This window comes from Lathamus discolor, chromosome 1 (genome assembly GCF_037157495.1).
Source record: "Lathamus discolor isolate bLatDis1 chromosome 1, bLatDis1.hap1, whole genome shotgun sequence".
Taxonomy (NCBI): domain Eukaryota; kingdom Metazoa; phylum Chordata; class Aves; order Psittaciformes; family Psittacidae; genus Lathamus; species Lathamus discolor.
Window position 1 is genome coordinate 47,241,140 of NC_088884.1, and position 27,182 is coordinate 47,268,321.

Sequence of the window (27,182 nt, forward strand, 5' to 3'; positions counted from 1 at the left end):
TAAATTCAGAAGAACTCAGAATACATTAGTCTACTCTCAACATACAGAGCTCTGTGCTTACCACTTGTCAGAGTGATACCACAAAGTTCAAGAGATGCCGAGCTGTGTTAATAAATTATTACAAAGGTAAGATAATATATTTGATACATGTGTCTCCATCAGGAGCTGGTAAGTCTAAATATGACATTGTATGACAAAAAAAAAACCCCACAAAATATATTAAGACAACTAACACTTTTCCCTGAAAAAAACCTATTTATAATAAACAGGATTTAAAAAAGAAAAAAAAATCCACAAAAATTGCCTTTTTAGAAAAGGCCTTTTTTTTTTTTCTTTGCATCAAATATGTGCTAATCAGCAGCAGTCCATGCACTTAGATAGAAAACAAATTATTGACAGACATTTAAGAGAAAAGTAAGACAGAAAGGGAAAGCAGTGTATTTTACATGTATACTTTCCAGGTATTGTCCATTTATTTACTTTGTAGGCTTTTAATTACAGATTCTGTTTGAATTTTAATAAAGCTAAACCTTATTTAGAAATACTGTAAATGTTCCTCCATTCAATTCATTTATAAAAAAGTACTAAACAGATTGATCTGCAAAGTACAAACATGGTCATCCAGAAATTACTTGAATTACTTGTACTGTTAGCATAGTCTCTAGCTCAGAGTTAGAAATCCTGCTCACTAACTGAGAACACCTGTTAATACACCTTCACTTTGGATTAACAGCAACATGCTGGAGGAAGATTTGAGATCAACTACTACATCCTAAGTGAACTACACAGTTGTAAAATTCTCATGCTTTGCATTCCTTCCTTATTCTCCTGGGCGGGGAAGGGTGAGAAGGGGACGACACATCAATATCTAATTAGCTATATAAAGTGGATCAGCTTTAGCTGCATCCCAAAGTCCTCACCAAGGAAGCAGGATTTACAGGTCCATATTTCTGTTCCAAAAAGCAGGATTTGACCTGTAGGCAGGATCTGAGAACCTACCTGTTATGTGAAAATGGTGACTACCTGGCTATTGGGAAACAGCGTCTAGCCAGAGCCAAAAATGTCTGGTTGCTGCCTGTCCCTTCTGTTATGCTTTATTTGGTAGTCATGATCCGAGGACGCCTAAGACACTGAATCCAACTAGTGAGATAGGCAAGAGAAAGCCTTGCTGAAAATGCCCCTGGGGTTAGGTGTGAGGTTGGGTTTTGAGCATCTTGCACAAGCAGGACGTAGGCAGTTCTGACATGCCCGCTGGCAGGAACTATGTGGACTTAACCATCACTGGGGCAACTACAGGGTAACAGCAGGTAAGTAGGAGTTTTAAGGATCTCAGAAGCAGTTAAATGCTGCTGAAAGAGAGTGGAAATTAAAACCTTTTTTGTATAATTTTTAAAATGGGACTTAAATGTTAAATATCATCCTGATAACTCAAAACTGAATTTAAATATATAGCATAAATGCACTGAATTCTCTTTGTCCTACAATATCCTAATAATTTTTTTTTAACAGATTACATGTTGAATTATGTATTCCTTTACAGCAGCTTCATAGTAGGAAACTCCAGCTGAATAAAGCTAATGGAACAGAGCAGAAAATCAAGCTCTTTGTCTAGTTTGATCTAATCTCTAATTCACATTCCTAAAAAGTTAGAGAGATGCAGAAGTGGACACAAAGATTAAGGATATCATATGTCCAGACTTTTGGTCCAATCCAGTCAGAATGCTGCTGTTTCACTGAGTATTGACATTACAAGGTCTGAACAGTCTGTCCGGATTTAGCAATGCCAACAGTCTTGTATCTATTAGCAGTCAACCCAAGAGACTGCCCATGCGTTTTAGCACAAGTATACTATTAAGCACATAAACAGACACTGTATACTTTGCTAAAGCTGTGCATTAACGTTTTGAAGGAGAGAACCTTCAACACAAGGTTTGTTAATTCTTATAAATATCCTCCAAAATATGACTTTTCATAAATGTGTGTGACTGTTTTCAACTATGTTGACAACAGTACCATGTCCCCTGAAGTTATTTCAGAGTCCTGACTGTGTGTAGAGCTGATACCAGTGTCAGAGTCTGTATCATTTATGTCCAGATTAGTCACTCTATGAACAACATCAGGAACAGCAATTCTGTTACTGGACACGACACTACCCTTGGATGGTTCTTCATTTGATGGAAGCCTAGTTTCAATGTTGTCTTTAACATGTAGTAAATTAAATTCTTCTGTAAGAAGTTCATATTCTTTTTCCTTCTTTTGAAGTAGCGAGTCCCTGTATGTAAGTTCTTTCTGAATGCAGCTCAGGTACGAGTTAATTCTTAGACCATCTTTCATACTTTTTTCCAGCTCACATTTTACACTTTCCAAATTTGTGTTTTCCAGTTCACCATTAGCAGCTCCTTCTGTGTGAACATCATCTCCATTTTTTTCTGTGCATATACCGTGTACCTCTCTTTCAATTTCAGCACACAGCTTCTCTATTAATTGTCTGTGATGTTTCAGTCTCTCTTCAACCTGTAAAATGCCCTCACTTTTGCTCAAGTAGTCATGCATCTCTTTTTGATCATCTGGTCTACTGACTTGCTGCTCAGCCTCACCTGGACTGATCATTAAATAGGAGTCCTGCACATAATTTTCTCCATCATTGGCTACACGATCTAGATGGAATTTTGCTTCACATTTTTCGATTTCCATATCTAGTTCCTTCATTCTAAGGACTTGTTGATGAATAGTATGGTCTTGGGAAATGATCAGATGAATGAGTGTCTCCATATTATCTCTCTCTTGCTGAACACTGTCTTGTTTCAGCTTGGCCAGTTTGCGGAAAGTCTTCCTCACAATTTTCTTTTGCTTGTCTATTGGCAACATCTTCATGTAATTTGCTGGACTGAGCTCCCACTGTTTTTCTACATTTTGCACTACCTTAGCTTCAGCTGTCTTCCACAATGGAAATGAAAGGAAAGCATCTGACTTTACCAACACAAAATGCAAATTAGACTGCTCTTCCCCCCAGGCCTTCCAAAGTCTCAGGATCTTTGTCAAGGGAGGAAGTACTCGCTCTGAGCCTCTCCATTTTTCGACAATACAGTAATCACTTGGTTTTCCAAAAAGAACCTTTTTCTCTCCAAACGTTGCCTGATGTTCCTCAAGCAGTGCTTGAATCACTTCTGCGCAAGTTGTGCGCTTTGTAAGGCCACATACGATCTTCTCTTCCTGGCAAACCCAAACCACAATTTCTCTTTCATTTGAAGCCATGTCCTTGGTGGGAGACCTGGAAAACAAGGAAAGACCAAATATAAATTATATATCAACAGCGCAGACCATGCAAATAATAACTACAATTCTGATGTGACTACCACATTGAAAAATTCCAGTATTACTGTACAAGACAATATACTTGTTTAAATTACATGAGGAAGTATCTTTGGATTAAATAACATTTCAGCTACTGCTTTATTTTTATTATTATTATTAGTCCAGCTGAATGAGAACATAAAACAAAATGTCTTTTATCAAGTTTAGGTTTTGTATGCTTCTTGTAAGTGTGTATTAACAGCAAGTGATAAAATCTGGCAATCTGGATTACTTTCTAGACTGCTCCTTGGATAACATAACTTTCAGATCTGCATATCTGTTTTCTTCACACAGACACTGTGCAAACATTTGTAAGCTCTTAATATCACTGACGCTTCTGAAAGGAAGAATCATGCCTTTAAATATGCACTGAACATAGACGGACTAAGAAAAGGTGATTGAACATCACCTAAGATAAACAAACTTGATGATAGGAGAAATCTAAAGCTCTTTTGACACACATACACCCACACAAGCATAAACACCATTGTTTTCCACTGTGATTTTTCACTAACAAGTCTGAAGAAATCTGTTGCTTTTCCTGAAGGACCGAAAAGCCTGAATTCCAGTGAGTTGTGAGGGAATACCAGCTGTTAAAAAATACATATATAGCTCCATACTTTATAAGCTTTGTAATGATGCAGAAATTCCACAAAATGTTAAAAAAAAAAAAAAAAAAATATCCTGTTAAAGTGCTGTTAACCTGACATTAGCAGCAGCTGGTACTTCCTTATACATTGAGATATCTAACTTCTGGTGTCTAAGACCCTATTATGACTAATGTAGCTGTCGAATTAATACAGTCAAGGGAGCCTAAAGTGCAATTCAGCTGACCAAATGTCAGATAACTCCTAAGTTTGTCCACTGGACTGACATGGGCCTACACTGGCAGAGTGGCCTTGTGGAACCTGTCCAAGATATTCCTGTCCTCTAGCCTCCACATGCATAATTTACTGCTTGCCTAGACCTGCTGATTTGCCTCTTGCCTGAAATGACAAAATAGTAAATTCCTTAAGGAAAAATGCATTTCTCCTGAATTTCTGGTGTCACTTCCAGTTCATCTGAATGAATAAGATTTAACTCAGCCTGACAGAGAAAGCTAGAGAATGAAAATAAGAATTCAGAAAAATATTCAAAGGGCTCAACATATGTTTCTAGGACTACTTGTTTTCAGTACTTTTCTAGTCTTCTGAGAAGCAGTAAGAACTTTTACTTTACTGAATTAGGGTTATGCCCTATGATTATTAAAGCAATCCAACTTGTTTCTTTTCCTTAACTATTACACAACATGACAGACACACTGCAATCCAATAAATTGAACTATGATTGACTCAGCTCCAGGTGCCACTCTGACCAAGACCCAGTAATAGTCAGGAGACTGCAAATGAATACTAATAAAATCTACACAAGTGAGTTTATTAGTAACATCGCACAGTAGAGCTCTGTCCAGCTACATTGCTCCAGGTCTTGTAACATTCCTCTGTAAAATCTGTGTTTTGTTAGATTACTTTAAGTAATGACATCATTTTCCCAGTTCAATAGCTCCCTCTTACAGCCCAGCATTTTACAATAATTTTTTTTTAAACTGGTGTTCAGAAGATTAATAATGTTTTCATAGACTACTTCTCAAAATAGTAAAGCTTAAGCCACAGATACAGAAAATGGCACAATGGCACAAAGATGATGTCAGACTAAATAACATTCCAGTATCTGAAGGGGGCCTTCAAGGATGCTGGAGAGGGACTCTTCAATAGGGACTGTAGTGATAGGGCAAAGGGTAATGGGTTAAAAGTTAAACAAGGGAAGTTTAGATTGGATATAAGGAAGAAGTTTTTTACTGTAAGGGTGGTGAGGCACTGGAATGGGTTGCCCAGGGAAGTTGTGAATGTTCCATCCCTGGCAGTGTTCAAGGCCAGGATGCACAGAGGCTCAGGTGGCACGGTTTAGTGTGAGGTGTCCCTGCCCACGGCAGGGGGGCTGGAACTAGATGATCTTAATGTCCTTTCCAACCCTAAGTATTCTATGATTCTATTATTCTAATATTACTGTTAAGTATGTCACATGCTAAAAGGTCAATATCTGTAACTGGTTTTAGGTTTACAGAATACAGGATGCTATAGAAATATTTTTTTCTGTTGACAGATTGGTAGTTAAATGAAACTTACATAGACAATTGCAACATAAGTCAGCTATAACTGTAAAATAAATCAGTATTTGTTTTACAGCACAGAGATAAAAACAAAACAAAGCCAGATAAGCTACAGACTTGGGTTCGATGTTAAGCATAATAAAATTATGCAATAACAAAATTATTCATAAATTTGCATAATAAAATCTGCATAATAAAATTATGCAAAATTATAAAAATACAGTGTCTCAAATCATGTTCAGTAGTGAACCAAAAGTAACTGACCTAGAAACAAAACTTTATTACCAGTTATTGAATTTCAAGTTATAAAAGTACTGACAGAAAAAAAAAGAAAAAAAAAAAAAGCATAAAAACATAGGAAATAGTGGATCAGGACTTTGAAGCAGTAAATTCAGAGTGTGTCTTTCCTGAGTGTGGGTTTTTTTTTTTTGATAATCAATAAATACGTTTCAGGGAATGTTTGTTATCTCAGTATTTTACCATTCTTCCAAGAGTCTTATGCAATTTGGTTGCACATTGAAACTCTTCCAACTTTTTTCTCATTCCTGGTTTTGGTTGATTGCCATATTTTCTCCCAGTCAATACTTTCAGTGAGTAACATTATGTGGGTTAAGAAGAACATTATTGTCTCTTTCCCTCTTGACTCCTATAAAGCTGGCTTATGAACACAGTTTCTTCCTCCGAATCTTCAGATAAATCTGAAAACCCCTAGATACTCCGTAGTATTAGTGCACTGATAAATACTTTTGCTACACCCACCTTTTTACATGGAATTCCCATAGACTTCAGCAGGAATTAAGCAAGCCTCTGATGGAAATATACTGTTTATTGCAAGAGAATCTCTACAGGATTTCCACAAACAACATGGATATAAAATAATATTCTAGAATTACTGTTTCAGTATTTTTTCATTGTTTAACACTCCCCGTTACTTTTTCAGTTACAATGCACCTGCCTACCCACACTTTACGTTGAGCTTTTTTGGGAAGGATTCTTCTTTACTTTGTCTATAGTGAATTAGACATACTGAAATTCATAACTAGTAGTAACAGTGCACTACTATGTGCACATGCAGGTACAAAAAGAAATTAAGTAGCTTATGCATGAAAATATATACTTATAAATATATATATATGAATGTATAGCTTATGTAACATACAATTTGTAATTATATTGTCACCTTTTACTAAAAAGGACAGAAGAAAACAACAAGGAATTATGAACATCACTGTAATTCTTGGATCAAAACAGAACTGTGAAGTGCAATTTTTTTCATTATTTTTTTATTTGGATGGTTATTTTAACAAAGAGGCAGGCTTCTCATCTTTACTTATTCCTTGGCCTTCACATCCTACAGTTTCATAAAGGAAGCAAAAGAACTATCATATTTAAATAACCTATCAATTAATGAGTCTGTAATAGCTAAAGTGTGTTTCTAGCTTAAATGTCTGGCTTCCATGTAGAATAGTTTCAGCAGCGATTGCTTCAAAACTAGCTATGTAATTTCTTAACTTTTTTTTTTTCCTAAAAGTTTATTGCTGTAAGCAGGCTTTAAAGATTTCAGTTCTGGCTTAGATTCTTCTTTTTGAATCAATCACTGAAACGTTCTACTTATCCATCTATGATTTTAAAGCCTTGAAAAAAGATACAATTTTATCAAGTGCCACTTGTTGCTCAGGAACAGACAGGAATTTAAACTTAAGAATGGTCAAAAGTACGTTTCCAATCTTGTTTGTTTGCTTGCTTTGATTGCTGGCTTCATGCCTTCTACTCTTTGCTTCTCTTAACGATAACCCAAAAAAACATTATAATCATGTTAGAGACCTCACACGAAGTCTTCATTAAGTCAGCACAAGCTGATTGTTGTGTGTCAGATACACACTTTGTTAATTTATTATTCAGGCCTAGGGGAAGAAAGGTAATACATTCCAACAACACACAGACAAAACAAAAACGTACTTATGCTGCACAAAGTCAAAATATGAGATACCTTAGATGCTGGAAGCGGTACTTTTGATTTTCATTAACTTTAAGGGATGTCCAGCACAAAAACACACATCATAAACATAAATCTCTGACTTTCTGGAAAACTTTTAACATTCTTTCTGAAAACGCTATATATAGTTTTACAATAAATCATGGCAATCAAAAAAAAGAATCCCCCTACTTCATGTCTGAAAGATGCTCATTTTTGCTTACTAATTTCAGCGAACATTCTGTTGGGACTAGATTATGTACACACCATATATTTAGCAGCTTAATACAGAGTTTCTGAAATACTGTTGACACTAAAAGAATATTTTGTCTTTGCTGAGAAAAAAAGAAATAGCTAAAACTCTTCTCTCCCTTCACTGTAACAAAGTCTTTGTAGACTTTCACAGAAATGCAATTCCTCTCTCAACATTACTGTATTTCTTGATCACTCTCCTCTCTTGATCACACTCCTACTCCCAAGAAAAAAAATGAAACCGACCATTCAACTGAAAGATTTTGTGTTAGGAAGAGGATTCAAAACTTGAGATTTTATTGAAATTGAAATTATAGGGAATAAGACTACTGTAGGAGAAAAATACATTAATCCTTTGTTTGAAAATGTATACAACTGCTAACAATTTATAAATTTGCCATCAGAGATCCTGCTAGAAAGTCATTTGTGTGAAATACCTTAGTAATTTTTTTCACCAGTTTACTGGGGAAATAATGTTTTAGAATCTTAATTTTCAGAGATGGAAAAGATTGTACTTATTATGCATGAATTACTGTTAATCCGATATCATAAAGCTGTATCTGTTATCACAGATGTTTGTGGATTGGAATATTCTTGTACTTCTTAGTATAATAATGTCACCATTTTTCCTTTCATCATTGCATCGGCAAGTAACACATAACCACAGAATCACTGAACAGTGAGGGTTGGAAAGGACCTTAAGATCACTAACTTCCAACCCCCCTGCCATGGGCAGGGACACCTCACACTAAACCATGTCACCCAAGGCTCTGTCCAACCTGGCTCTGAATGCCGCCAGGGATGGAGGATTTATAACTTCCTTGGGCAACCCATTCCAGTGCCTCACTACCCTTACAGTAAAGAACTTCTTCCTTATATCCAATCTAAAATCTAAAAATAAATAAATCTAAAATAATCTGTAATTAATTATTATGTCAGAAGGATTGTTTCTGGTATTATGCTATCACATGATATAACTAATTTAGTCCATTTGAGTGCAGAAAATTAATAAAATTTTATACTCTTAAAAAAATAGAAGATTCCTTTTGTATAAATATAGCATAAACCCTCTCAGTTGCACATTTGAACATACAGTCTAATCTGCATCAAATTAGATGGCAATTGACTGGCTGCCACGAATGGGGTCCTCAGCTGACAAGAGCTCTTGTTGCTATTGTCCTGACCTCCCCAGAGGAAGACCAAAGTGCTTCTAAACTTCTAAGAAACAAATGTCTACACTATGTTAATATACCACTGAGAACAATTCACTTCAATGAAAACCAGAAGTGTCTAAGTGATGAACAGGAAAAAAAAAGGCTTCAAGAGACAATGCTCCTGCTTTCTACTGCATCTTTGCAGTGAAGTCCTTGCCTACAGCTTCAGCGCTTTCCTGAAGCACATTAAGAAACATGAAACTTTCAGGCAGACACAGGCAAGGTTGTGCTCTCCGTGGCTCTCAGCAGGTTCTCCCTTCTTTCTCAAGCTGTATACTCCTAGTTCCTCGCCAAGACATTCAGTGCCTCATCTCCTACCTGGCATACCATACAGCAGGGAACAGTTTCTGAGCCAAGCATGTTCAGTTGCTGAGCCACTTGCTCTCTCTGGAAAACTTTATGACACAATGGCATAAAACATCCTGGGGAAACAAAAGAGATCTGCCACAAAACCATTTAATAATCTGGTGTTTTCAAGGATATGGTCTTTATGCATGCTGCAGGGACAGGTAAATCTGCCCACTTGGATTTTAACAAGTGTGTATTCGTGCTATGGTCTTCTCTTTTTTCTGCACCCAGAAATGTTTCTTTTATGTGCAAGGGCTCAGAGAACACATGCCAGTTTTAAGCATTTGCTAATAACCTTATTATTGCTCTGTCTCAGATCCAAGCCATACCTACTTAGCAAAGAAATCTTATGGCTTTTAATTATATTTACTTGCTGGAAATAAGGAGAGGGTGATATTACAGGGATACTTATTTGACATAACCTGTATTTATAGCACAGGACATGCTACATGTCATTTGAGAGCTTCTGATGCTGGTTGCCCTTTACATGTCAGGGTACATAAGAACTAATTAGTTTATCAGTCACCACATTCCATTTAGAAATCATAAGATTGCTTGTATTATTTTTTAAAATCTCAGCATGTTTTATACATATAGATATTTACAATAAAAGCATATATGAGACAGTGGATAAACATTCTGAAAGAAAAGATCAAACCATGTTTTTGCTTTTGGCTCTGTGGGATTTTTATCTGTGCAATTTGCAGAAAAGTAAAGCTATTGCTACCATGTACTGCAGCCCTTGCTCAGAAAAGACTCTAACTTAATTTGACCCAAACAGATTTTTGACAGTAAATTTAAACATTAAAGATATAAAGAATAGTCAGCCCATATGAAAGCTAAGGTCAGAAGTATTTCAACCTTTCACGCACAAATGGATCATATTAAAAGTTCATGATAACTTTATTCAGACTATCCACATTTAATCCATCTTTTTTCTCAATTTTCTGTCATCTTCTGCGAAGTCACTCAGAAAGCAATAACGGCCAAATCGTAGTATGTCTCCTGTGTAAGTAGATTACACGCTTCTGAGATTTCTAAGGGCAGCAATGAGGAATTATTTACTCTCTCACGACCCAGTGAAGCTGGAATTACTCAAAAGCCATGGGGATCCAAGACAGCCTATAAAACACCTACATTCCCATTCCCCTATCCCTAAAAAACAGTATAAATGAAGGCACAGTTAATGTACATACCACGTATGACATAAAATTCACGCATGCTGTGTCAGAAACTCCTTCTTCCCTTCTGCATCACACAACAGTCAGGGCAACATCTAGCTAAAAAAAGTACCATAACGAAGCAGGACTGGTACTTTAACTATAGCAAGAATAAAACCCTTCAGTATAAAAAAATCAGAGTAACCCCAATATTGCGCCATGACATGGAAAGACCACCAGAGCACTTGTGAAAACAAAATAATTCTTTCAAAAGAAATAACTGATTTCTCTCTACCATCTGCTTCTGTACCCATTCAATGTTACTGTATGATAAAGCTTCCTCCCTTACAGAAATGTACATAGATATTTATTTAAAGTAAAATTAGGCATCTAGATATTTATGTGACTTTTTTAAAAAAACACAGATATATACAATATTTTAGATGTTCTAATTGAAACATTTCAGATCTTTGATACAAGAAAACAATTTAAACAAAGGCTATTATATGGTTTTATGGTTCTACTTTAACTAGCTAGGTACAAGACATTTCTCCTAACATAAGTTTAAATTCATTTTGTAATTCCTTTTTAAATGCATACATTTTTAACTTAGTAAGATTTCCATACTGTCAGGAAGCCTTTATGGAACATTTTAATTAGCAACAGCTGTTGAAAATTATGTTCTATATTAATTATCATTTGTGCACTTAAAACTATAACTAGTTCTGCAAAGGAATACCATCACCTCAGTTAGCTACTGTGCAAACTGTCGTATGTTAGAATCTGGCAATGATCTATGGTTAAAATTTCTGTTCATCCAATCATTTTAGAGTATGATAGTGCTCTAAGACAAATTTCTGTTAAATAATTTTTAATTGGAGTGGGGTAGTACCATTGTATCATAGAATAAATAACATGAAAGGGATGACGCTTAAAAAAAATATTCTCTAAGATAATTATTTTATTGCAATTAAGTAATTGGCAGAGTTCTTGCTGACTTAAAATGTCAGACTTCAGTGAAAATCCCATGGGAAATCGTGTGCTTCTTTCTAGTAACTGTACTGCTTTGACACAGGTGCTTGAACTGGGACCAATAGTTAAGAAAAATAAAAAGCAAAAAAAAGCCTGACAGTACTTAGAGCAGATATAAAAGAAATCAAAGCAGCCAACATGTAGAATCAGCAAGTACTGGCAGAAATAATTCTGTCATCTGGTAAGTAGATAGCAAAATTTGTACTATGTAGAAGAATTTGAACTAACTCAAATGTTGTACTAACAGAAAGAAAGAAATAAAAGACGTTGTAAGAGGAATTATAAACCTTGCTCACCAGATAAAAGTGATAGTTACGGTGGGTTATCTTGAACACCCCTCTGGCCCCCCATTTAACACTGACATGGCATTCTCAGTGGCTGATACTGTCTTGCAAAATCTCATTTGCAAAGTCCGAATGCAGACTTTCAGCAGAAGTCATCAAAAGGCCACTAACTCCTCCCCTTCACTTATTAGCTCTACCCTGTATCATATTTATACTCCCAAACACCCTACAGGCAAGTGAAAAGGCTGCAGCCTCCATTTAGATGAGGACTGCATGGGCCCCTGCCCTTTTCTCCTGTCTTGCCTCTTTCCCTAAGGGTTCACATTCTCTATAAACTACATCTACACTTTAAATCTGCCTTCCTGTCAGACAAACAATTATTTCTCCCCTGTATATTCAAAGTCATATGGTTGGTAAGTGGGTACTAGTAAAAAAATGTTTGGAATTGCAGTGAGTAAACATCAGCAAGCGTGCTGAGTACACAAAACAACGTGACAGGTAACACGTTCACTGTATCAGGTCTGTATTTCTGGTGGCCTGACAACAATGGAGATTTGAGAACAAGAGCGAGCTAGGTCCCCACCAAAATATTTTTACAAGATGAGCAACAATAACATTAACAATTTGCTTTACTGGGAAAACATGCTTTGATGGGTATATTGCAACTGCTACTGAGGAAGCAGCTGTGATAGAGTGAAAAGACCCAGGAAAATCTCCAGAGCCAAAATAAACAGACATATTCGGTGGCAGTAACTATTTAGACCATGATGGGAGGAACAGGAAGGTGGGTATTTTTAAATTCCTGTGTTAGGAAGCAACATGCAAAGTTTAGGAATATCAATATAGCAAAAGCTGCAACTTGATTCTGGGCAGCGGGTAGGTCTTGCTACTTGGAAAAATGAAGATACCAGTGGTAGTTTTTATTTATCACATGAATTTTGGTACATTGCAAAAATACAATTTTCTATATTTTTCCTGTGTCTATTTAAATACCTATGCATATTTAAGCACTGGTTATACTACACAAACTTTATGGGGCTCCTATTAATGATTTACAGAACGTATCTAAAATTCCATCATTTTCAATAATAGAGGAAGCAGTATCATTTATAGCTGATTTATAAAATAGGCTTTTAAAAGATACTTAGAGCTGCTATTACAGCTAATAGAAATTTGGTTTATCTAACTTCTCTCATTAGAATTTTTGTAACTGCCTTTCAGAAACACCCTGGTTGTTCATGACCTTTTAAGATCAAGGAACTGAGGGGAATTCCAAGAGTTGAAAGCAGGATTTCTGTTGTTGTTGTTGTTGCTGCATGAAATTCAGTTCAGCTTTTGCTGAAAAGCAAACATATAGTATTTCCCTCCCCTGGGTTTGTTGACATTGCCCAGTGAAAAAATAAACACAAAGCATTCCAAGGCCGGGTCTAGACTACCAAAACACAAACAAAGCATACTTTACTTAGACCAGTGACAATAACATAGGTTGAATAATGGAGCAAGATACAAACAAGGAAATAGTAAAATTTTCTGCCACTTTTCCAATACTCCCTGGGAAAAAGGAGTCTGGGATGGTTACCTTCTTGTGAATCCTTATACATAGTGCATGGCTCAAACAGTTCAGTATACCTCTTCTCTACTCCTGGTGGCTCCGTGTGAGGCAGGTGTTAACCTCATTCCCAGTGACAGGAAAGAAAGTCCAGATAGACTTGGTTTCTTTTCATGAATCCTCAAGCTGCTTTGCTCAGCAAAGCATCCCTTCCTTATAGTCTTTTCCTGATGGCTACCTACTGTAACTATTTATGCAGCTGCTCTCACAGCACCCTGTGGTGAATTTCAGAGTTTGGACACAGTATTTCATGATTCAGAAAAGGAATTGCAGGATCAGTATTTTTTATCTTCTGGTTTTTAAACACCCCGAGGCTCACCAGACCCATCCCCAAAATACATAAAATTATTTACAAAATTACTACTGTAGCTAAGTGATTATCCTAAATACTATTTTTTTACTGCTAAATCAAGTATTATAGGTTAGCAATTTTATGATTTAAAACATAATTAAGAAATTTAGGCAATCTGGTGTCTACCTGACATTCCCTTCTTCTTGCTTGTGCCAGCTCTGCTAGTTTATCCAGAGGGTTTGAAGCTTGATAAAATGCCAGCAATATAACCAAGAAAACAAAAATGAAAATAAAATTGCTTATTGAGCAGTGAGTAGTGCTCCCTGAGTTGGGTTCTGCAGTGTTGAGTGAGAACAGTACCAGCGCAAAAGAAAAGACAGAATGGCCGGGAGCCTGGAAAGGGAGCTTGGGACTGCTTTCAGTGCAACAACACGCCTTTAGATCTCTTCAGCCAGCTCATCAAACATCATCCTTTTTTAACTTCACCTCTAATGATTTTTCAAAATAGCTTTTTTTGTATATCATAAATCCTAGTTTTGAGTATCACTTTACAGTTTGCCAGGAGTGAGAAACGCAGGGTGGGCTTTGATTTTCTTCTGCAGTAAGTTTTACAGGAAGTGAACCACCCCACTTTGAAACCATACCATATGATCTTCCCTGTTTCATTTGCCTTCATTAAATTATACTGAAGATGTCACCTCAAAATGGCTTCTATCAAACCTCATTTATAGCTTTTTTTTTTTTTTTAATTCTCCCTCAAACTTTCTGAAATATAATTCAGCGACAAATGTGTTCCATTACTGTCGTGAAAGGAAGACTTGGACGACTCATTACCTGCAGTATTTGAAGAGCTGAAAGGAAAAGATGACAAAATGATGAAGTGGACTCTTAAACAATTTTCATACTAAGGAGCTAAATTGAGTACTAGAGACATAATTATGCTAACAAGAGGAATGGACATAAATTTGAAAAAAGAAACCTGAAGCATTTTGGTGTCCATTGACAATGTGAAAGATTTGTGCAGTTTATGCTTTTATGCTTTCAAGTAATTTTCGAAAATTACTTATCAGTGCATGCTCCAATATGAAGTTAAGTCTCTGAAATATCATCACATCCTCTCTGAAGAAGCTACTGAACAAATGAAATAAATTGTTAACCTTACCGACTGCGCTTTACACTAGCAATGGGTATGCTAAAAAGGGCACAGGCGCTTGCAAAACTAGCTCTAGCCAGCTGAGCAACACAGGTATGGAAGACAAGAAGGAAGGAATTGCTGTCTGGAAGCAAGGTTAACACTGGATCATAAAGACCAAGAGTAAGGGGAAATTCATTGGACTAACGCAAAGAAGAATGTGTACGTAAGAGATATAGAGAATGGTGTCCAGTAGAACACACACACAATTTTTAGCTGTGAGAAGATGAAGGAAGCTGACTGCAGAGGAAAGACATTCCACGACTCAAATAAAAAGTCATGTAAACCTTAAAATACTTAAATGGTCATGACTTAAGCCTCCAAACTGTTCCAGAACAGACATAATGAGTACAAAATGAGTTTCCAGCTAGGGTCACCTGAAGAGGATCTTAGCCATGTCAGTTGTCCCTCACTAGAGCTGAGCTGCTTGTCTGACCTCCAAACCACAAGTCATGATGAATGAGACTATCAAAATAAGTGCCTTGTTAAACCATCTAAGATAACCCACATGAATGTGATTGAACAGTTTAAAAAGAAATCATTCAAAAGGTTGATGCAGCTGAAAGGACCGTAATCCCTGGCAAAGATTTGTGATGAAGAGTGGTAGCACATGTGGGCCAAAACCCTGCGGTGGGCACAGCTGACACCAAACAAGGCCAGGTGTCTGTGGCCAAAGAACAAGGCAGGCCCAAAAAACAATGGGGACAGTTTTGCAAGACACATCTATGGCAGGATGGTGATGATGCCAAAAGGGCTGTGACACCAGAAAGACACTGCAAACTACCTGTTGCCTTTAGCTCACAGAAAGTCAGACTGAGTCAACATTCAAATTAATCCCATGTTTCTTTATAGAAAGTCACTGAGTCAACATTGAAATTAAACCCATATTTCTTTATTTCACATATCCAAATGTGGGTTTCCTTTCAACATATAAGCAATTCAGATGACTTCACAGCTCAAGGAGGATAAAAAGGCAGTTTACTTCTAACAAGGCGCTTCACAGGCTGAATGGATACCACAGTGACAGCTGAATGAAGACATTTCTCCTTCTGCCATGCAAACAACTGTGATGTTTGGGAAAATATACATATTTAGCATTCTTCTGTGACATGTGCACATTCTGTTTTTCACTTCTGACTTTTAAAGTACCCTTGTACGCACCCAGTGTTGTAAAATGTAGAAGCATATATATATATGCAGTCTATAGAAGTGGCTATTTCTGCATGTACTGTTTCTATATACTATGTTCTGGTTTTTTTTTTTTTTTACTTGCATAAAATACAATATATTTTATTGTACTTCACATGTAGATGATACAGGTTAAATTTATAATAAGGTATGTGACAGTATATCTTATGTGCTATACAGACGCATTACATGATCACACAACACAAACTCTCACATATTCATTTACACACTAAATATATGCCTACCATGCACAAATGCTTCAGCAGAAAGAAATATGCTTAAATTGCAGTCAAGTACTCAAAGATTTGAAGCACTGGTGTTAAAGCTTTCTATGCTACTTGGTTCAATAAAAATTAATTTTATTCAGCATATCCAAAGCCAGGCGTGTTCTCTGTATTACATTGGACCTCTGCCTCACTTGAATATTCGAGTACATGAGGCAATAGGCAGTTTTGCCAGAGCCATAGAAGATACTGAGGTATTGCAGATACTAAGTGTTGAAATTTTCAATTGTCCTCCCCCCACTGCCCTCTTTGACACCTAAACTTCCACACAGTGTTATGGAAGAGTTCAGCTCCTAACAGGATTTGTTGACATCAGCAAGTTCAGGAGGAACTGACATAATTATTCAGAAACATGAACAAAAGGGCAAGACTTAGGTACTGTTAGACTACATTCAGATGTTCACTGTGTAAAAAATACAATATCCAGCAATCAAAAGCTGGATCCTCTTCTCCCACTGAAGACTTCTGCATGAATCCTTAACTTTTTCTGGATTACTGTAACTCATAAGAGCCAGCACAAAAGGAACAGCTACAACAGGAAACACCAAGAAAATTTTAGTTTAAAATAACCTGACAGGACATACTGAGGATGCCAGTGTGGGCATCTCACAGGGGTGTTCTGGCTACTAGAGCACCTAGGTGCACTCTGTGTGCTGTTGCACATGCTCTGAAGAGGGCTATTTAGATGGGATCTCATGGCTGAAAAAGCTGAGACTGCCTTTTTCTTAATTTTGGTGAAGTGTGAGGGATGCACATGACTGCAAGATTTTCAGGACCATGTAGGACATGCTGGGAATACAGGTGGCTCAGGAACGCTGCCAGTAAAAATGTTACTTCCTCAACTTTTAATCATACTTTTGTGAATGTCAGGAGTTTTTAAGGCTTGTATTAGGTGACTACAATGACATTTAGGTACCAAAGTCTCCTTCATAAAGCTAGTCCTTATTACTTAGATTTGTTCAGTGTGTGTTCATTTCTCATCTCTCCTACATACGGTATCACCTCTTATACCCTTTACCCATTGTTTTAATTTAATCTTCTGCTGCATGCCCTTTACCACCAGATACTCTGTTGTTTCAGAAGCTGACACATTACTGAATTTATCTCCACACACACTCTTGCAGGGAGAAAACTCCCTTTCACAAACCAAAGCACAGAAAGATTTGGGCCAAAGCTATCCACTTGTTTAAATTCCCATTCTAGCTAACTAAATTGATACCTAAAGAGATGTCCAAAGCAGGACATCCATAAACTTCCTTTGGTCAGTCGTAGTGCAAAACAGGACACTGAATTAGCAAATGAAGAACACGCAGTGAGCAACCACTTTTGTAAACTGTGGTTTATGTGACTTGCCCAACATCACATAGGAATTTTGTGGCAGGGCAGGGAAGACATCCATGCTATTAAGATGATTCTCCCTTAATCATACATTATCCACCTGTAATTCAGCTCTCCATTCACTATTCCCTTTTTAGTTTCTAAAATGAATGGTACAAAAGATGTTTAATTAGGTGCTCTACAAAGTCTGAGCATGCTCCATGAAGATCTTCCCTTTGAAAGTGATTGGGGTGGAGCACATGTCATTTACCTTAAGCTATTTAAAATGGAGATGTGTAGTCAAAGATAATTTTCTGACCTTCCTCTGTAATCAGTGGCATAAGATAGGCACCTCCAAAAGGGTGACTAATCCCATACTGAAAGCCTGTCTAAGACTGAATGAATTGCCCTCTGGAAGTGTTTAGATGTATCCATTAACTACAAAGAGTACATAGATGACTAGATACCTGTATTTTCAATGGCTCAAGTTGAGTAAGATGAAGCTTGACTTTTGTGTTTTAAAGTGTACCTGAATCTTATGAACAGTATGAGTGCCAGTAAGAGCAAGTACTGTGAACATCTACTACTGCAGTTCCAAAAATAACCCAGATCATTTGTTTGACACCTGTAGTGGCTTTCATGGGTAAACAAACATGATTAGTTATCTACCTAGACCTTAAAAGTATCAGAAGGCTGGGAAAGTGCAGTAAAGTCAATACAAATCCTGAATTATTGTTAGAAATCTGGATTTGTACAGAACTTTTCAGTAAAACAGGATATTAAGAACAAAGTGGCCCTGAGAGATAGAGGTAACAACCAAGTCAAACAGTATACTTAGTACCTCAGCAATCAGTTCAGAGGAAACCTCTCAACAGGTAACGTCCAAGTGAAACAAAAGTTCAGAACGCCAATTTACCAATTATGAAGCCAACAGAAACAAGATCAGCTGAAAATTGGTATATGATCACTCTTTGATTAATGAGCAGAAACTGCTAACTTTCTATGTCAAATAAGGCATACTTTATGACATAAAAACAGTGCCCCAACCACTGCTCTGAAAAATTCTGCAGTTTAAAAGTATTTTCCCAGTGGAAACAACCCTCTATAGAAATAATCCTTTTGAATTTGGAGGAGGCTGGGGAAAGCAAAGTCAGGTGTTCCACAGGGATGAAGGAATCTATTAACACAGAGCAAATTGCAGGTTCAAGACCAAAGGACAGACTCTCTTAAAAATTAATAGTCTTCACTTGACTGCATTATTCCACTGAGGTCACACATCCTTACATGTTAAAGTAAGGTAAATATATATATATCTAACCAAAACAAAACTTAGCCTAATAGATTATTACATTTTTATAAACCTGATTTTGTCCCCAAACATGAGAATGCTATGTTTTTGCATATTTGTTAATTGTGTATTATTAAAAGGAGAACAAAATAAATATTTGCGCTTTTCAACAGAGCTGATCATATTTTTCATTATAATGGGAAATACATAACTCAGAATTCTGTACCATAATGATTGAGAACAGATGGGGTGGAGAATAAAGAAAACAACTTAATCGAAGTCACAGTTCTGACCCTCAAAATAGATTAATTATATTTACGTGTTTCATTCGCAGTAAATATCTACCCTCTGGTATAATATATATATATTTCTCCTATCATTACTCTGCAACTGAATGTGGAAAAGCAAACAAACAAAAAAAAATATTAAAAAAATAAAGACCAACCCAGGAAAACAGAAGTTTATATCACCTCTGAGATTACACCATAAGAAATAATCTGGTAGCCTGGTTTCTTCTAAAGCTAATGCTCAAAAAAATGTATGTCTAGCAAGCATCTAAGCTACAAATGAAATGGTTCAACTTGGCAAAGGCAAACATGTACTCAGGCACAGGAGTGAAATAGGAAAAAGCTGGGGAAAGAGAAACATCTTAAACTAGAGTGCATCTGAAAGGTACGCCCAACTTGCACTGGAAAAATTTCTTTCAAGTTTAGTGTCTTTTATTCCTCTCCACAAAACATCAAGACTTAACTTCAAAGCATTCAAAATAGAATTACATGACAACTTTATTGTCATCATCAGTGCAAACCTTCCTTTCTGATTTTTGGTTTCAAAAGTTAACTTCCCTTATGTTTACCTCACAAAACCATGTCAAAATCTGGTAAAATACACAACATTTTTTGTTTATTTCCCTTTCTGTGAGGTTACCAGCCTTCTCCCAAGCTGTTTTTAACATCATGAAAAATTTTAGACCATTTAAAATTACTCAGTGAATCATGTGACACCAAACCTAAACAATCCACAGCATATTATCATTTTCCTGCATGGCAGCCAACTCTAATGGACTGTAAAAAAACTAGAAACAAGGAACTCCCAGATTTTACTCACACCTCTCTCACTCACTGGCTTTCATACTCTACACTTCTACAGATTTTACACTGTTTAGTCATGCCTTACTTATTTTCCTGAGGCGTGTAAATATTATCACCCAAATTACAGCTAAGGAAAACTAACTATGCTTATCGGTTGTCTGAGGTCAGAAACAAGTTGGTATCATTATCACTATTACAACGTGCACCTTAAGCACATATTGGGATAGGTCGAGACAGGAAAAGGCAACTAGTGGTTCATTCTGGTGCCTATTTGAGGCAAGCTCCAGAAAGGTGTTCAGAAGTTTTCTTTTGGACAAAGCTGCTCAAAAAATGCAGTTTCTAAAAATCACAAATTAGCTCTTGATTTTTATATTTATGTGTTATACATAAACATGAGAAATAATTCATGAAAATGTCTCATTTTTATTGCAAGAATTTTGCAGGTCCATGGAAAAATTACGACCATGAAGATAAAATTCCATCACCAGAATCTGCATTAAAAACGTACTGCTATCAGTTCTAATTTTTTTCTAATGGGAGACATAGGCATGGAATAGCTGATGAAGAAAAAAAGACCAGATGCAAAGGGATCTCATAGAAATTTTCAGATAATTCTGCATTATATTTGTTTGTAATAAACTGTCTTACCTACCTGAAAATTACACTGAACTACAGTACCTACATTCTATAGAGGATGTTTCTGACCTTTGTTACACAAATAAATTTAGTAATTTATTTTCCCCTCTAATTCCATTTGGTTGGTCACTCTTTCTGTTCACCCTGAAACCATTTGACTCTTTATCTTCTGTGTCTTGTGTGATACTTGGGGAATTGCTGGCACAGTAACACTGCAGAAGACAAAAAAGTCACCATCTTGGGAGTTATCATAACACATCTAAGAAACAACAGAAGTGACAATAATAGCTCGGTTACCTACGCACACAACTGGGTACCAACATGTCCAAGCTTCTAGGCTCCTCTTAGCGTGTAGTCTCAAACAAAAACTTTATCTTGCATCATCCTTTCTGTCACCATTAATAAGGATTTATCTACATACTGAATACAGAAGTCGGGTGAACTAATTAAGGCTTATATAGCATGGGTGCAGCATGGGTGATGTTAATGCTTGCAAATAAAGATGTTTAGGACTACAATTTCAAATTTTTATTATTCACCATATAAAATAAACAAAAAAAAGATTTTCTGAGCATAAGTCAAATCAGGAGGTATTACTCTGAGATTATCAATGACTTTTATTAAAGTCTTATTTTTTTTATGACTTTATTAAAGTTATTAGAATTTTAAAAAAATCCCCACTTCTGAAAACCTCCATCTCTCTACTGAAATCGTTACAGATTTAACAATGTCTGAGTCTTTTCTCTGCAGGTAAAATGCTAATTATTCATCAGTAAAATAGGTATTCATGACTGACCAGCAAGATTTTCCCTCTGCATCACTACAAATGTTTCTGTGTCTGAAATGTATCTTCTCAGCCTGACTCTACATTGCATTAGTGTTTCAGATTAGCTTAAACTTAACCTAAGTAATGCTCTTTCCTTAGATGGTGTAGTATTACACACATCTATTACTCATTTTATTTACTTCTTTGGAATGAAATTGCTGTCTGTCCTCCTGGAATAGTAGATAATTAACTCTTTAGAAATAAGGTTAGTATTTTGCTAGACGAAAAGCTCTTCCTGAAAGTGAAGTGAACAAATATATACAAAGATTATTACAAAATGTATGCAACCATTTTGACCCCTGAGACAAAACTAACAAGCCAGACCAGAAAATAAATTGTAGTGTATGAACGCTGGCTAAAAAGGAACAACTTCTTTGATAGTTCACTAATATACCTCACACTCAAGGAAAAAATATGGGAGAAAAATGTGTTCCACCATTTCCAAAAAGGCACCATCTTTTAAATCTAAAAGTTTAACTCACATAGCACCACTGATTCTAAATAAGCTTTTAGCTACCCCCTCCAACATACATACCAAATGCCTGGTAGTCTTGAATCAAAAAGCACCTTTATAGCTTCATACAGGCTTTTATCCAGGTATGCTCATTCCACAGAAGTATTAGACATCTCATATGATCCCATGAGATTTACAGTGTAGGTCATACACAGTTCATTCAGATAAGCAGCTGATCTCCAAGAGCTTTTGCAGTCAAAACATAAATGCTGAGCATTTTCAGTTTTGCTTCACCAAGGTTTAAAATGTACAGCAGTACTCAACCGTAAGCAGTAGAGATGTTCAGAGTAACACTCTAATCACTGTGCTAACTAGGTGTGATGAGAAATTACTGGCAAGAGGGAGGGAGGAGGGGAGGGAACATGATAATGCAAGGTCAATATCAGATAGATGAAGCCTCTAATCTAATTCATTACCCTGCACTGTAATACAAAACCTGAGAGAATTGAATGTTTCTCTCACTGGGGAGGGGCCTCTGTCAAGACAGGAAAAACTCCTTCTATACCTCTGTACCTGTACACATGAATGGGTATTATATGGTCTTTCTTTCTGCCACTGAACCAGAAATGAGTTGAATCAAGAGAAGCAGAATAAAGAGTAGGCAAAGTAGATCTTCACCTCCTATACAGAAACGTTATGCTAACTGCTGCAGAAACACAAGTTGTCAGTAAAAGGTGGGGAAAAAAAGAAGGCCAACTAAACAAACAAACCCAAACAAACAACAAACAAACAAAAAACCCCCCAACAAAACCCACACGCAACCAGGAAGGAAAAGCAAAAGCAAAAGCAATAAATACATTTAATCACAGATTTGTAACACAACTGTTTCATCATCAAACAGTACCTTGGATTCAGAAGTGCTGTATGTCAACAGAGCATACAAACGATTATGGTAAACTTAGGACCAGCATGAATTACATGAGCAAAAATTGTTTCTCAAGCTATTTGCGTCTAATAGGACAACCCTACAGCATCAAGGACAACACCTATGTGAGGAAGACAGATTATCGAATTATTGGAATCCTCTCCCTTTCAATTTTCTACTTCTCTGGCTATGACTTGCATGGAACAGTACAGCTTTTACAAGTTTAGGTAACGTTTACGTGAAAAATCCAAGGACATGCTCTCAGTGGAAAAAAAAAAATAGTTTGCTTGGTGCGAGCTCACTGGGCAGATACAACAATGGTAAATCCAGATATCCTTGAGATGATGGGTAACCTTTAAAGTATTTAAATGAACCTAAAGACTCATTCTCAGAAGTAACCAAATCTAGCACCCAAGAGCAAAGAAGTCCTTATCTTAAAGAAAATCAATCGGGTGTAAATTCCTGTTCTACTTAGCAACCAGGAAACTGTGCACAATGTGAAACCCTGATGCATAAACAGTGCAAGTATATATGCTTTGTATTTGTTTCTCATATATGGACAGGGAGCCGTTCTCCCTCTGTGCAGCGCAATGTGTTAGATCAATAATAGACCATATCTGCAAACAACTCAGCGCCACTTAATTAATCTTCGGCTGAGCATTTCCTCAGATCACCACACTTCCAAAATGGGATGTGAGCTGCACATTCCTCACTCTTCCAAAATCCAGCAGAATAAATCCCCTTGAGTTTGTTAATGCTATGGAGGCTTACTCCTGCAGGAAACTGTCCTTCTTCCTTTACTGCCTTAGAAGGTACAGCCTGTCCCTGCATGAGCACATTTGGATTTGTAGGTGGGTGGGGCATGGCCTTGCTACCTTTTGGGTGTATTGTTCTCCAAGGGACACATTAACAAGCACATACACGCTCTGGGGACTATGATTATTTCTGGTTGTTGTAGGAGCTCAAAGAATAGCTCTCAAAAAAGGTATCTGTCATTCCCCTTCTGACCAAGAAAAATAGGTTGAGGCCTCATTCCTAGCAGCTTCCCTTCCGAAATCAAATCAGGGCTTACAAGGTTACAAGGTTACCTAGGCGTTGTGCTATCTCTCTGCATGGGGAAGATTTCAGAGACCCAAGAGAGTAATACCATACCGACCAGAGATTTTTCAAATACAGAAACAGTGCAGCACAGGTTTTGTCTTCTGGTATTTAATTTCAGTTGCTCTGAAGGCTAGTGGCATCACAGCTACATCGGTATCTACCACTTGCTGAAGTATCTCATACACACAGATGCACTTAAGAGTAACCTCTTCATTTAAACTCCTAGATCTTAGAGGTAGAGACTGACATTTTATTATCTGGATATGAAGAGTCTACTGCGAAACAGGGTTCTGATCTGAAACCTCTGGCAATGCTGCAAGACAAACATTAATTACACAGGTGTCATCTAGTTATCTGAGCAAATGACTGTAACGCCTTCATTTTCCTTCTGGCTCTTCTTCCAACTATCTTTGTTGCCTTGACTTAGCTTTATGTCCTTCTCTGGTAAACACAGATTTTATCCCTCATTTGCTTATCTTATAACTCACAGGAGTTAGATTTGCATGTACCAAATGGTGATTTAAAACTTTCTGCAAAAACCAAAAAACATGAGTTTCTCCAAAAAAGATGCACAAGCACTAGACCTAATAAACAAAGCAGCAGATTAAAGACATACGTATATCCCTGTTTGGTTCCTCACAACCGGTAGGTAAACTAACAGAAGGTAATGAGCCAGACATTCTGATTCCCCAACTACTGCTCTAAACACAGCCAAGGATTTTAAGCTTAGTTGAATTCTTTTTCAAGGTTTCAAATAAGTACACAGACATAAAATTATGATGGATAAAAAGAGCTCTTGCGTAGCTCTTCAATCCTATTACAAGATCCTTTTACTAACTACATAAGCAAAGTTTAATTCTTAAAATTCAGTATCAAGAGCTAATATTAAATACTCAGAAATTTAAATATTTGAATAGATAATAATGCATTTTATGAATTATGTAGTTTGCATTGTTCTTGACCCTCTACACCCCCGTTTCTCCAGGCACAAGCATTTCAGACCCTTCTTATTGCCACACCACCTCTTCCCTCTGCCATTAGAAGTATTAATATATTTTTTGGGGGGGTGGGTGGAGACGGGTGGGGGAGGAGTGTGAAATGAGAAGAAAGTGCTAGATGTTCACAGTAATGGTTCCTTTGTTATTTTAATTTTTATTGCCCATTTAAAGCTTTGGATTATGACATTTTTCCTGAGGAAAAAATGTCACATCAGCAAACACAGTGAGATTGATGCAATTACTATGAAGATATTTTACACGTCCAAAAGAGAAACAGTTTCACCGCTGAAGAGACTGGAACTGTGCTTTGTGAGTTAACACAGTTATTCATGTAACTGATATCAGTAGCAAAACTTCTATTTTAATACTAATAAATTTATGGCTGTATGTAAAAGTAATTTCATGTAGAAGTTCATGTCCACCTTTCCAGATCTTCTAAACATAAAATGGCCACATGAGAAGTACATCAAAGCTTTCCTGTTTCCAGACACATTAGCAAAGCACAGTTTAATCAGTAACCTACATTAAAACTTCTTAAATAGTACCCTGTTTTTTAAATCTTGACTGAAAACATAAATCAGTCCTGATTTATATTTTCATACACACACACACACGAGTAACTTCTAGCGTATCTAATGGGAAAACCAAAAGCCAAACCTGAAAAAAACCAGGACATTTTTACAAGACCTTTAAGGGTCAAATTATATTCCCTCTGGAAAACATTTTCTATTGCATACCCTTAAATACGAACTAAATTCCAGTGGAGAGCACCAGTCGAAGCGGGGAAGAGATTATGAGCGATTTGTGAAGTTTCTCTCTGAACCAAAATCTCAGGGACCATCAGTTAAACCTTAGCTAGGTGGGTTCGGCCACTGTAAATTCCACAGGGTCCAAGCAAATTTACCTCACTCCAAGAACATTTACTCTTAAAACATCTCGTGCCATCCTAACGCTTAAAATGATTACATAACCCCTTTTCTTCTTTTTCCAGTCGCTGTGTGTGGCATGTGAAAGCAAACACGGCTTGAGGAGCGAAGTCCCCATAAAGTAACTTCTCAGGAGCCAACCCACGGACCACAGCTGTCACCCCGACTATTTTCCTAGGCAAAAACCCGTAGGCAGGCAAGTCCAGCTCACACCTAAAGCTAACCAAAACAAAAAGCATCCCCCCAGCCCACGCCTTAAAACCACGCTCTCCTACCTCTCAGGCTGGTAGCCAGTGGACGAGCTAAGGGGCTTATCCTAAAGGGTTGCAGGCTGCGGATCCCCCTCCTAGGGAACCCGGAGGGGAGGGGGAAGCGGACAGCGAGGGGCCCGGAGATCTGCCCGCCGGTGCCCTCCCGGGAGAAACCGGGGGAGCTTTTCTCCACGGCGGATTGAGGGGCTTCAGGTGACCCCCGGCTGATCACACTTGCCGCCGCAGGCAGGACTCGCACACCGGCGCCGCTGGCCTTTATTCCCAGCCCCGGCAGAGTCCCACTCACCTGGTTACACGGGGGGCTCCCAGTGACCGTCTTGGTTTAGACTGGGGAGGTTCAAAGTCAGGAAAAGCTACCGTCCCCTCACTGAAAATACTGCCCAGGATTCAAAAGAGCCAGAGAGAAGAGGGAAGAGACAGGTCCAACGAGGGAGTAGGATGGGGGGAGCGTTGCTTGCCCCCTTAGCGCTGATCCCACTCACAGGTGAGCCCCGAAGTTACAGCTCCCGGGAGTGGCGTGGGTCCGGAGAAACACATTCTCCCCTCAAAACCCCACATACACACAAAAAAAAGTTTAGAAGAAATCCATCCCACACCACCCTCCCTTTTCCTCCACGTACCCACACACTTTACCTGTTTTTATGACGGGCTTTTAATAGATTCCTTCCAAAGGGAGCCATGATCCCAGCGGCAAAAGCATAACATCAACGATCCCCAAACAATTCGAGGGTGTTCCCTTCTCCCCTTTTTTCCCTGAGCGCCTTCCAGCTTCTTAATAGTCACTGAGCGTAGCGATGAGCTGGAAGTTGTGCAATTTACTGCTAACTTTGAACTCCGGCTTGTTGCTGCTGCTGTACCTTTGGAGTCCTGCCCAGCTGCAAACTTGAAGGAGGCGTTTAGGAGCAGGAGAAAGAAAGGCGGGGGGGAGGGGGGGGTAGTGGTGGTGGGGAATACGCACTTGCTCCTGTGATGTGAAGTTATGCACAGAACTTGCTAAACTTTCAGCCTCGTCACC

The 27,182-nt window shown here is 37.6% G+C and overlaps 1 protein-coding gene across 1 annotated transcript; it reads right to left on the minus strand.

The window, feature by feature from the left end:
* Positions 1–402: 402 nt before the first annotated feature.
* Positions 403–27,182, minus strand: RASSF9 (Ras association domain family member 9). The gene is made up of 2 exons (XM_065665046.1): positions 26,801–27,182; positions 403–3,271 (listed from the first exon to the last, which is right to left on the minus strand). The coding sequence occupies exons 1-2, from the start codon at positions 26,845–26,847 to the stop codon at positions 1,996–1,998; spliced, it is 1,323 nt and encodes a 440-aa protein (XP_065521118.1). The 5' UTR covers positions 26,848–27,182; the 3' UTR covers positions 403–1,995.

What these genes read in the sequence shown, in the direction of transcription:
- RASSF9 (XM_065665046.1), bottom strand. Translation starts at nt 26,847, where the DNA reads ATGGCTCCCTTTGGAAGGAATCTATTAAAAGCCCGTCATAAAAACAG. An exon ending in AAAGCCCGTCATAAAAACAG is followed by an intron (nt 3,272 to 26,800) that starts GTAAAGTGTGTG and finishes CTTGTTTTCCAG; the next exon opens with GTCTCCCACCAAGGACATGG.